Source organism: Gopherus flavomarginatus, chromosome 5 (assembly GCF_025201925.1).
Source record: "Gopherus flavomarginatus isolate rGopFla2 chromosome 5, rGopFla2.mat.asm, whole genome shotgun sequence".
NCBI lineage: Eukaryota > Metazoa > Chordata > Testudines > Testudinidae > Gopherus > Gopherus flavomarginatus.
The window spans coordinates 8,870,188-8,883,373 of record NC_066621.1 but is presented as its reverse complement, the minus strand read 5'-3'; the positions used below and the strand labels follow the sequence as shown (position 1 = coordinate 8,883,373).

The window sequence follows — 13,186 nt, the reverse complement described above, 5'->3', positions numbered from 1 at the left end:
AGAGCTGCAAAATACACAAAACCTAAAAGCATAGTCTAGACTGCACGGACCTCTCTGCAGAAATGGGTCTTTGCATGGTCCAGACTAAGACTTCACTGTCTGACATTTCTGTTACAGAGAAGAGACTGGTATTACAGACTCTGTGGAGAAGGTAAATAAAGAAGTGTTATTGACTCCTCCTTATAAACACAGGAACTTGGGGTCACCAAATGAAATTAATAGACAGCAGGTTTAAAACAAACAAAGGGAAGTATTTCTTCACAGAACGCATGGTCAATCTGTGGAACTCTGTGCCAGAGGATGTTGTGAAGGCCAAGACTATAACAGGGTTCAAAAAAGAGCTAGGTAAGTTCATGTAGGATAGGTCCATCAATGACCATTAGCCAGGATGGGCAGGGATGGTGGCCCTAGGCTCTGTTTGCCACAAGCTGGGAGTGGGCCACAGGGGATAGATCACTTGATGATTACCCGTTCTGTTCATTCCCTCTGGGGGAACCTGACATTGGCCACTGTTGGAAAACAGGATACTGGACTAGTTGGACCTTTGGTCTGACACAGTCTGGCTGTTCTTAAGTTCTTATGACTTAAACATACATCAAAAGACAAACAGTAACACTGTGAATTTCCTGTAATTTGACCATTTCCTATGTAAACAAGTGTCTAAGTGAGACCTTGTCATCTTAGCACTCTGGCATCTTTATTTACAAGAACAAAATAAGTTACCTTACAAAATATATTTTAAATTAAATACAAAAAAGCTACATCAAAAACTATGTCCAAGGTCCAAAGAAAAGCACGAGCGAAATGCCAAGGGTATGGTTGCCTGTGCAACATTGACTCTCCCCCTCCATACGTATTATTTCTCCCACAAGTCCCCTGCCTCATTCAGTGCACAGGTGAATTGGGCAGCACACATTTGGTGGGGGGGCAAAGGAGAGGAGAAGTAGCATTCTTCTATTGAGTCAGCCTGTTAGGTGGAGTTAGATACTTGCCTAAAGCTGCCAATTACTGCTGATTCGTTATTGCTGCTGTGATTTCTCAACTCCACCTCAGACATACAGGAGGCAAGTCTGACTCTTTGGTATGATCTCTAACAGCAGCCATGGCTGAGCAGAAATCTGGGTTATTTACTTTAATAAAACCAAACCGCAGGGAGAGAAGTGTGTCTGCACTTTATATAATGTGAAAGCAGCAAAGAATCCTGTGGCACCTTATAGACTAACAGACGTTTTGGAGCATGAGCTTTCGTGGGTGAATACCCACTTCATCAGATGCATGTAGTGGAAATTTCCAGGGGTAGGTATATATATGCAGGCAAACTAGAGATAATGAGGTAGTTCAATCAGGGAGGATGAGGCCCTGTTCTAGCAGTTGAGGTGTGAAAACCAAGGGAGGAGAAACTGGTTCTGTAATTGGCAAACGATTCACAGTCTTTGTTTAATCCTGAGCTGATGGTGTCAAATTTGCAGATGAACGGAAGCTCAGCAGTTTCTCTTTGAAGTCTGGTCCTGAAGTTTTTTTTGCTACAGGATGGCCACCTTAAGGTGTTTACTCTTAAGAACAGCATTCAAATGCTATCTGCTCCCACAGCTGTGAATATTCTCTTGGAGTCCCCCTCTGCACAGCTTTTATGGAAGAGTCCTACAGAATGAGATCATTTTGCTACATATTTTAAACAAAAAAAAACTTTATAGATTTGTATACAGAGATTTAATTCTCTGTTAAATCCTATAGGATGGACAGACAATTATATCCCTGCTTTAGAAATCTGAAAATTGACCTCATACCATTGGTCTTTTCCACAATGGGCAACTGCAGCTGAGGGGTGGAATTTAGGTCCATTTACATCAAAGGGAGGTGCACAGGTATGAGTGAGGACAAAGTCTCACCCAAAGTTTTGTAAAGTATAACCGGAAGCAAGAGAGTGAATGAGAGAATGAGCACATGCTTGAAATGGAACAAGCTCACTTTCTGAAACTGTATGGAGACTTTGTGAGGAAAACAAACAGCTTCTCTTGCAGTTTGGTGTGCACCCCTCCTCTCGTCAGATCAGGAAAAGACAGCTATGGAGGGAAGGAGCACTACAATAACCTGCTCCTACGACAGAAAGAAGTACATGTTTAACAGAAAGTACTGGTGCCGTGGAGGATCTAGGTCATCTTGTGATGTTTTAGGCGACACAGAGAATTTTGTTAAGAATGAATATAAAGGAAGAGTGTTGCTCTTGGATAACAGAAGAGGATACTTTTTGGTCACAATGCACCAGCTAGTAGAAGATGATTCAGGAATGTATTGGTGTGGAATACAAAGGCCATATGCAGATGCGATGACTGCAGTGAAACTCACTGTAACTGAAGGTAAAGATTCTTTAAATATTGTAAGGTCTCATGAGATTCATTAGTTTTATAACATGACTGAAAAAAATAGGATACCTGTAGTGATTTAGTTACTTGATGTTTGATGTTAAATGGGAATGAACAATACTGCAGTTGCAAACCCAGAAAAGTGAAAATACTAATGAATGCACAGCTGGAATGACATCGAAACAAGAACAGAGCTGCTCTGTGTGGCTCAGCACCTCAATAGCAAGAGGTACTCTGCAGTTATACAGAAACATTATTATTGTTCGTATTCTAGTGGTATCTAAGATATCCAACTGAGATTAGAGCCCCTTTGTGCTATACAGTGTACAAATACACAGGAAGAGACAATCCCTGTGCCCTGAAGAACTTACAATCTAAATAGACAACACAGAGTGAAAGGGAGTACTGTTATCCCACCCCCCTCTGGCAGTGAGAGAACCAAAACACAGACAGAGCACAGGCTTGTCTACATCGGGGTAGGCAACCTGCAGCACGCAAGCTGATTTTCCATGGCACTCTCACTGCCTGGGTCCTGGCCACCAGTTTAAAACATTTTTAAAACTTTATTTACTTTACATACAACAATAGTTTAGTTATATATTATAGACTTACAGAAAGACCTTCTAAAAACATTTAAATAATACATTTAAATGTATTATTGGCATGCGAAACCTTAGAGTGAATAAATGAAGACTTGGCACACCACTTCTGAAAGGTTGCCGACCCCTGGTCTACATGGTGCAGCAATGTGCACTAGAGAGGTGTGAATTGTAACGCTCCTTAGTGTGCATTCACGTAGTACTAGTACTACATGAATACACACTAGAGAACTTTTCGTGTGCACCTGTAGGATCTACTTGGGCCAGTTAGTGCCCTTTAGAATTCAAACCCCTGTAGTGTTTGAATAGACAAGACCTAACTGACATGCCCCAGGTCCCATTAGGTCTAGGGTGGAGCCAGGAACTAAACCCAGATGTCCTGAGTTCCAGCCCAGGGTCTTAACCACTTAGTCATGAGAGGAAAGGCTGAGGTTTAAAAATACATGGTATCCCCTTCAATCACAGAATTCATGATGTAGTAGCAGCTTCACCTTATCCTAACAGATGATTCCTGATCCAGAAGGATATCAAGTAACAGGCCTTGAGGATAAATTCTTTCCCATATCTAGAGATCATTTCAACCTTAACCATATCACAATCCTCATTTTACGCAGTGTGGCTGTAGCAGTGTTAGTCCCAGAATACTAGTGAGACAAGGTAGGTGAGGTAATATCTTTTATTGGACCAACTTCTGTTGGAGAGACACAAGCTTTCACACCACACAGAGCTCTTCAGGCCTGAAGAGGAGCTCTGTGTGACTTGAAAGCTTGTCTCTTATTGGACTAACTTCTGCTCGTAAAAGATATTACCTCACTCGCCTTGTCTTGCTAATCCTCATTTTATTCAGTTTTAGATAAATATGTATGCCAAAGCTGGCACATATTTGTCCAGAGATTAATCTCAGTCTGGTCTGGTGAGGAAAGCGCTTTAAGCCCAGAGATGGGGCACATGGAGGCTTTTGTACTGTGAACTCACTAATCAAGGATCAATAGTATGTAAATGCCTCTGCCTTCCCCACTCTTTCTAAACTCAGCAGCGAAACCATGTAGCCTCTTGAGACTAATCCTTGGAAAGAGCCTAGAATTAGACAAAGATATCTATAGCCAAGTCTGATTGAGTAATCCAAATAGTGCTTCACACCCTTCTGTGTATTTCATCTCACCAGGATAACTATTTGGTTCCATTTCAGAGCCTCTCTCCACACCCCTTATTACTCTCACCAACCATCCCAGTGAATCCTGCTTAGGGAGATCAGTGACTGTCCGATGTCATTCAGCCACTGGCTCTAATGTTTACTACACATGGTACAGAAAGAGCTTTCCGACCAATATCGTACTAGTGCACAGCAGTGACCTGGTGCTTCGCTGTGGAGACCTCCTGGAGAGTCAGAGCTATTACTGCCAAGCTGCAACTCGCAGAGCAAACAAATCCACCCAGGTGTTGAGAGCAGAGGTGCTGATCCCAGCAAAAGAGAACTGCACATACCAGTTACAATTAACAGGTAATGTTTTTATTTCAGTGTTAGCTTAATGGAATGATTAATAACAGGCAAAAAAAAATCTGTACAATACATGTTAAACTCCTCTCACACTAAGTTATGCTAACTAAATATGGACCCCCCTCCCCAAAGCAGAAAGGACTCAAGCTACAAATACAGCAGTATTGTCTCCCCATTCTTATATTGCCTACTGTACTCGTCCTTAGACGCCTAGTACACGTGCAAACAATACCAGCACATCTGCTGCACAGGGAACAGAATGTCAGACATTTTGCTCCCACAAATACCACATCTTCCCCCCCCTTGAGTTAAAAGAGAATGCTCCTGAGCTGTAACAGACAGGAAGGTTTAATTTTCCTATGTAAATAGAGAACTGTTCAACATAATGTACCTTATTTTCTTTGCCCGCCTTGTAGTGGAGGGAAGAGAATGAAATGTCGAATGCCAAGTGGATATACATTGGCTTCTATACAAGCAATTGTATATTTTTATTACAGATGGTGAACCATACAACTGTGTAAGAACCACCCCAGTGTTTACAGTTGAGATGCCTTCAACACTCTTCACAGGCTGTTCAACACCTTGCCCCAACTCCTCTAGCCACCCTGGCACAGAAGAGTAGGTACCAGTCATCACAACTATGTGCTCCTGATTAGATGGGGTTTCTCTCAGAAATCCTAGTGGAAATTTCTGTCTAACGACATTTAAAACTGTAGCTAACGTAGTGGGAATATTTGTGCCTAGGTACCATGCCAGTTGGCACACTGGGAATATTAAAAAGAGACATGATTGTTCTTTCTATCAGTACAGAAGAGATTTAATAGGGAATAGAATTACCAACTTGATCCAAATGTCAGAGCACTGCACCAAAGTGTCACAGAGGACAAGAGCTTGACAAGACTTAAAAAAGGATCAAGCACTTATATGGACATTGAGAACTTTCAGTTACAGAAGGAAGGACTAAAGTTATAAAGAGGATCATGCTTCAGGGCACAGACTGATTGCTGAACTGCCCAGGGTTAAAGAAAGATTTCCAGGTGGGCAGGATATTCCATAATTGTCTCACTGGGTTTCCTGAAACTTTCCTCTAAGACATCTGGCACTTGCCTCGGCTGGTGTCAGGATACCTGACTAGATAGACCATTGTTCTGATCCACTATGGAAATCCCCATGTTCTTCTTCGAGTGCTTGCTCATATCGATTCCAATTAGGTGTGCGTGTGCACGTTCGTCGGAAGATTTTTACCCTAGCAACACTCAGTGGGTCGGCTGGGTCGCCCCCTAGAGTGGCGCCGGATATATACCCCTGCCGACCAAACGGCCCTTCAGTTCCTTCTTACTGCCCGTGTCGGTCGTTGGAACAGTGGAGCGCGGCTCAGCTGATCTCCACTTCCCTAGCTACTCGTAGTTCTCTCGTTATTCTTGTGTATATAGGTGAAATTTCTATAGTTGCAATTAATTCTTATTCGTTTTTATAACATTGTTAGTGTATATCGTTAAGAGGGGTTCGGGGATTAGCCCCTTCTCCGCACCCAGTGCCGGGGCCCATGCCCGGTTCACCGGGTTTCAAACCGTGCTCGGCCTGTCACAAGCCGATGCCAACAGGAGATCCCCACGACTCCTGCCTTAAGTGCCTCGGGGAATCCCACCTTGCCGATAAGTGCCGGATCTGCAAGGCCTTCAAGCCGAGGACGAGAAAGGAGCGGGACTTTCGTCTCAAACAGCTCCTGATGGCAGCTCTTACTCCTCCGCCCTCGGCACTGAGCACTGGTCAATCCACAGGCAGAAGCGCTTCTTCGGCACCAGATCGCACCGGTACTAAGGCCTCTCGGCACTGACCATCGCCGGCACCGACGTCTGCTCGGCACCGTTCTCTCCCCCCGCTGGTGAAGAGACATAAGACTCACGCTGCTTCCGTGTCACCTGCACCGCAGCCAGAGCACCCCGCTAGATCGGATCGCCTGGCACCTACACCTGCCGTGTCACCAACAACGTTGGTACCGTCGATTCCGGTCCCGCAAGGGCCGTCGAGTCCAGTACCTGAAAGCTCCCCGGCCAGAGCCGTGGTTGAGCTCACTATTCCCTCCACGCCGGAGACATTTTCCACGGCGAGGGAGCCGATCGCGATGACAGAGTCTGCCCTGCCTCAACCCCCGGCACTGCCGGTGCAGGTCATACAATCGGTAGGCAAGCCGGCCTTGATGAGACCACCCTCTGTCGGCACCGCAGAGCGGCACTGCTCATGATCACGATCGCGCCGGCGTTCTCGGTCCCATCGTCGATCCTGGTCCCGAAGCCGATCGCAGTCCCGGCACCGATCCCCTTCTCGGCACCAGTCGCACTTGCAGCACCGATCAGCATCCCGTTCGCCGGCCCGGTACTCTTGGCAGTGCTCCAGATCCCGGCACCGCTCCAGGCACTGTGACTCTCCAGACACCAAGCTTCAAGATCCCGGTCAACCTCCCGGCACCGCTCCGGTCGTAGGTCCCGATCTCGTTCCTGGTACGGCTCCCGGTACCACACAGAGCGAGATCACTCATAGAGAGAGACTTTTCCCAGGGGTTTTCAGCCCCTTCTTGGCCATCCCGACATGCATCGGTGTCCTCTTATGCGGACGGTTCCTATGCACAGGACCGTGACTCTGATGTGCCCGCCAGAATCTTCCAGAAGACTCAGGCCCAAGATCAAGGCCCCCCATCAGTGGTCGTTCTGGACACCTTGGGCGCACCACCAGGCCCAAGGTGTACCTCCAGTCCCATCTCGCTCTGCTCCATCGGAGCACCGGGTGCCGGAGGCGACTATCAGCCGCCCCCTCCTACCGGTACGGAGGAAGTGCCTATTCAGCCACCAGACTCCCAGATTCCACTGGAGCTGGAGGTCGTTCAAAAGCAAGAGTCCACACAGGACCCGCTTGTCCCTGGCGCCTCTTCTTCTCATGAGGCAGTGGCGGGGACATCCTCCATGAGCTCTCCTCCAATTGACCTGAAGGCCCATCAGGACCTCCTGAGACGCGTGGCACTCAATATGAATCTCCAGGTAGAGGAGGTGCTGGAGACAGATGACCCGGTGGTGGATATTCTGTCGGCTGACGCCCCCACAAGAGTGGCCTTACCATTCATCCGGACGATCCAGGACAATGCTGATACCATCGGCAGTCTCCAGCCTCTATTCCGCCCGCTGCCAGGGGAGTTGAACGCAAGTACATGGTGCCCTCTAAGGGGTACGACTACCTGTACATCCATCCTCCTCCCTGCTCCCTTGTCATACAGTCTGTCAATGAGAGGGAACGCCATGGCCAGCAAGCTCCAGCTCCAAAAATCGAAGGAGGCTAGGCACATGGACTTACTGGGCCATAAGGTATACTCTGCAGGGGCCCTCCAACTCCGGGTGGCAAACCAACAAGCCCTACTTAGCGGCTACAACTACAACACCTGGGTGGTGGTGGGCAAGTTCACGGAGTTAGTCCCTCTCAAGACTCTTGTTAAGAGTTTGCTGCCCTCTTGGAGGAGGGTAAGAAAGTGGCGAGCACTTCCCTCCAGGCCTTGCTAGATGCAGCAGACTCTGCAGCCAGGACTCTGGCCTCGGGAGTTGCCATGAGACTCATTTCATGGCTTCAACTGTCAGACCTCCCGCCGAAACTACAACATACCATACATGACTTGCCCTTTGACGGTCAAGGCCTCTTTTCTGAAAAGACTGACCCTAGGCTGCAAAGCCTGAAGGACAACAGGGTCATTACGCGCTCTCTTGGCATGCACACGTCGGTAACTCAATGCCGACCTTTCCGCCCCCAGCCTCACCGCCCTTACCCTCCGCCTAGACAGAGGCAGGACTCTGGCAGAAGACGTGATCGAGCCGATCGCAGACGGCAGTCAAGACCCCAAGGGGGCCAAAATCAGGGCCCCTCCAAGCCACCTATGGGGCCAAAGCCAAACTTTTGAATGTGCGCCCGAGGACGGCATACCAGTGACTTTCCAGGATCCATTCTCTCTCTTTTACAACCGCCTCTCCTTTTTCCTCCCTGCGTGGTCCCAGCTAACTTTGGATTGTTGGGTCCTATGCATGGTGGAACTTGGGTACCACCTCCAGTTTATTTTGCCCTTCTCTTCCCATCCCCCATCCTTGTCCCTCTTCAGGGACCCCTCTCATGAGCAACTCCTCTTACAAGAGGTGCGGACGCTCCTTGCCATGGGAGCCATAGAGGAGGTACCAAAGGACGAAAGGGGCAAGGGGTTCTACTCCCGCTATTTCCTAATCCCCAAGGCGAAGGGAGGTCTCAGACCTATCCTGGACCTGCGAGAACTCAACAAGTTCATGATAAAGTTGAAGTTCCGCATGGTATCCCTGGGGACCATCATCCCATCCTTGGATCCCGGAGACTGGTATGCCACCCTCGATATGAAGGACGTGTATTTTCACATCACCATCTATCCTCCACACAGACGATACCTCCGGTTTGTAGCCAACCGTCAACATTTCCAGTTTACGGTCCTTCCGTTCGGACTCTCTACGGCTCCAAGAGTATTCACAAAGTGCATGGCTGCAGTCGCCACCTCCCTCCGCCACCGGATACACGTTTTTCTGCATCTCGACGATTGGCTCATTCGAGGGACCTCCGAGGCACAAGTTACCCATTATGTGAACATCGTCAAGGACCTATTCATGAGTCTAGGCCTGATGATCAATACAGAGAAATCCACTCTAGTTCCCACACAGAGGATAGACTTCATTGGGGCCATCCTGGACTCCAATCTCGCCAGAGCCTGCTTACCACAGCCTCAGTTTCAGGCGATGGTAACAATTATCCGAGGCCTACAGAACTTCCCGACAACTTCGGATCGCACTTGTCTCGGTCTCCTGGGTCACATGGCTGCCTGCACGTTCATGACCAAACACACCAGGCTACGCCTCCGTCCCCTCCAATCTTGGCTCACCTCAGTATACCACCCGGGCAGAGACACCATAGACGTGAGTCACGATTCCCCCAAGCATCCTAGGCTCCCTCTACTGGTGGTTGACGCCCTCTCTGGTGTGTGCAGGGATGCCGTTCCATCCACCTCAGCCTTCTATGTCCCTGACGACGGACGTGTCATCTCTCGGCTGCGGTGCTCACCTCGGCCATCTTCGCACTCAAGGCCTTTGGTCATCTCAGGAGCTGGCCTTGCACATCAATGGCTGAGAGCTGAGAGCAGTCCACCTGGTGTGCCAGGCATTTCAACAGCATTTGCAAGGCCGTTGTGTCTCAGTGTTCATAGACAACACAACGGCCATGTATTACATAAACAAACAGGGAGGGACACGGTCCTCCCCTCTTTGTCAGGAAGCCATCCAGCTTTGGGACTTCTGTATAGCCCACTCAATAGACCTGGTAGCATCTTTTCTCCCAGGGGTTCAGAATGCTTTGGCGGATCGACTCAGCAGATCCTTCCTGTCTCACGAGTGGTCAATTTGTCCAGACATTATTCATTCTGTTTTCCGGAAGTGGGGCTTTCCCTGTATAGACCTCTTCGCTTCCATCGAGAACAGGAAATGCCAGATGTTCTGCTCCTTCCAAGGCCTCTCCCTGGGCTCGATCTTGGACGCTTTCCTGATGCCGTGGACGAGCCAACTGCTTTACGCCTTTCCACCATTCCCGCTGGTTCATAGGGTCCTGATAAAGCTCCGCAGGGATCAAGCAAGCTCTGTCATGATCGCTCCAGCGTGGCTCAGGCAGCACTGGTACACCATGCTGCTCGACCTGTCGATAGCCAACCCAATCACCCAGCCTCTTTGCCCAGACCTTATAACTCAGGACCACGGCAGACTTCACCACCCAGACCTACAGTCTCTTCACCTCACAGCATGGCTGCTGCGTGGTTAAGCCAGTCCGAGTTACGTTGCTCTGCCTCAGTACAACAAGTACTCCTGGGTAGCAGGAAACCTTCCACTCGGTTAACGTATCTGTCCAAGTGGAAGTGTTTCTCCTGCTGGTGCGAAACGCATAATGTTACTCCCATCGAGGTCTCAATCCCCACCATCTTGGACTACCTCTAGTCTCTCAAACAACAGGGCCTAGCGGTATCATCAGAGGGTGCACTTGGTGGCCATCTCTACCTTCCACCCAGGGGAAAGTGGCCGCTCTGTGTTCTCACACCCTATGGTTTCTAGGTTCCTCAAGGGCTTGGACCGCCTATACCCCCAAGTACGCCGTCCCGCCCCAACCTGGGACCTCAACCTGGTTCTAACCAGACTTATGTCTGCCCCTTTTGAGCCGTTAGCAACCTGCTCGCTACTATACCTGTCCTGGAAGACTACTTTCCTCGTAGCCATTACATCGGCCAGACGAGTTTCCGAGCTTAGGGCTCTCACAGTGGACCCACTGTATACTGTGTTTCACAAGGACAAGGTGCAGTTGCGACCACACTCGGCTTTCCTCCCTAAAGTGGTATCGGCCTTTCATATCAACCAGAATATCTTCCTTCCAGTCTTCTTCCCGAAGCCACACTCATCAAGATGGGAACAACAGTTGCACTCCCTAGACGTCCGTAGAGTGCTCGCATTTTATATCTAGCGGACAAAACCCTTTCGTAAAATGCCCCAACTCTTCATCGCGGTGGCAGACTGAATGAAGAGCCTACCTGTCTCCTCCCAGAGGATCTCATCTTGGGTGACGATGTGCATCCGTACTTGTTATGACTTGGCTCATGTCCCCTTGAGCCACCTCACCGCACATTCTACTAGGGCTCAGGCTTCATCTGCCGCCTTCCTGGCTCATGTACCCATCCAGGAGATGTGTCGCGCAGGTACCTGGTCCTCCGTCCACACCTTTGCCTCACATTACGCTCTGGTTCAACAGTCCAGAGATGATGCAACCTTTGGCTCAGCAGTTCTGCATTCTGCAACATCTCACTCCGACCCCACCGTCTAGGTAAGGCTTGGGAATCACTTAATTGGAATCGATACGAGCAAGCACTTGAAGAAAAGACAGTTACTCACCTTTTAACTGTTATTCTTCGAGATGTGTTGCTCATATCCATTCCAAACCCGCCCTCCTTCCCCTCTGTCGGAGTAGCTGGCAAGAAGGAACTGAAGGGCTGTTGTGTCAGCAGAGGTATATATCCGGCCCCATGGCGGCACCACTTTAGTGGGTGACCCAGCCGACCCACCGAGTGTTGCTAGGGTAAAAATCTTCCGACGAACGTGCACGCGGCGCATGCACACCTAACTGGAATGGATATGAGCAACACATCTCGAAGAACACAGTTACAAAGGTGAGTAACCGTCTTTTTCTATTTAGAAATAAGGGCAACAAATGGGACAACAGAATTCAGCACCACTATTTGATAAACAAATGGTAACAACGTGACTTGTGCTCCTAAAGTCTGTAGGCATTTTTGAAAAAATCTCCACCAGTCGAACTTGTGCTTGTTGTATTAAATGTTTGTTAAAAGCATCTTTTACCTGCAGATCCAGTATTTCCACAGTGGCCACTCAGACTGATTTATTGTCCTCTTTGGCTTTAGTAGTTGGATCCCATTTCCATGGGCTATTCTGCGCTGGCTGTTCCTGTTTATTCTAGTAGCAACTTTAATTATCATTCAGAGCAACAGGACATGGAAAAGTGGTGAGTTTCTCTTAACTGTAAAGATAATTTTCATTCAGTTCAATAGCACAATTAACAACAACAATTCTCTACCAAACGGTCATGCAAAAGATGCTTGTGTGTATAATTCTACATAAAAGCTACGTATTAAAATATTAATGTGCATTTTACTAATATATGCTCAAATGTGACTTAAAAGACTAGGTAGGTTTTGATTTTTTTATTTTATTTGCTGTAAATATTTTACAATATTTATAAAGACAATTTCCATTTCTACTGAAGCTTTTTAAACCCATGATCAAGGAAAAAAGCTTATTTACTGAACAGAAGCAGTTTCCCTGCTTCTGCACTGCTGGAAGCTAGCAGTTCTCCCTAGAACACCGCTTCTGGGTATTGCCAGTAGTGTGCGCTCTGATATACTTACTCCCAAGCAGTAAATATTTGGCCCACCAAGTCTTAACATATTGTATACTTATTCTCTGAAAAAAAAAAAAAATTTAAGTGTAAAATTTTAATTGCTTTACATTTCTGTTCATATCAGTGGAACTATTTTCTCATGTGGTATTGGCATGAGGTTTAAAAAACAAAACCAAATACCAACAGAAGTTGAGTCCTAAGACTAATACTGTAGTGAGTTACAGCTCTTTGCTATCAAAAACCTGATACTTTGCTCTTATGATAAGTCATGATCATGACACCTTACCAATTGTTTCCTCTCCTTTTATATACCATAAGCCTGGAGATATTTGATTAAAATATGGATACTTGGAATTATAAACAAAACTACCAGTAAAAATGTATTAACAAAATCAAAGGTACCCATGGATTATAAATTTGTCCCAAATCCTTGATAAATGAGAATGTCGTGCTTCTTTAAGAGTGAGCTGCCTGCTTGTAGCTTGACCCAACCATACCCTTATTCACTAATAAAGATGCCCATTCAAGAAATATTTAAGAGGCCCAAATTAATCATGAGCATAAATCAAATCCAGAACCTGCAAGGAAATCTAGGAAAATTATTTTTCCAATATACAAGATTCAACTCCTAATGTGCCAGGATGATGCATCTATATTTATCCTGCTGATCTTCTGTATACAAGGGCAGGTGGCTATGCAACATCTAGACTACTTGACCACTTGCTGGG

General features: G+C 47.3%; 1 protein-coding gene across 1 annotated transcript in view; it reads left to right on the top strand.

Annotated features, from left to right (window-relative positions):
• LOC127051711 (triggering receptor expressed on myeloid cells 2-like) overlaps nt 1-12,344 on the top strand; it is a 42,489-nt gene extending 30,145 nt beyond the window's left edge. The window contains exons 2-5 of the mRNA XM_050954381.1: nt 2,049-2,357; nt 4,152-4,463; nt 4,958-5,078; nt 11,962-12,344. Coding sequence (XP_050810338.1) covers nt 2,066-2,357; nt 4,152-4,463; nt 4,958-5,078; nt 11,962-12,178 — 942 coding nt within the window. The 5' untranslated portion in view covers nt 2,049-2,065 and the 3' untranslated portion in view covers nt 12,179-12,344. The remainder of the gene's footprint in view (nt 1-2,048; nt 2,358-4,151; nt 4,464-4,957; nt 5,079-11,961) is intronic.
• Nucleotides 12,345-13,186: the final 842 nt, after the last annotated feature.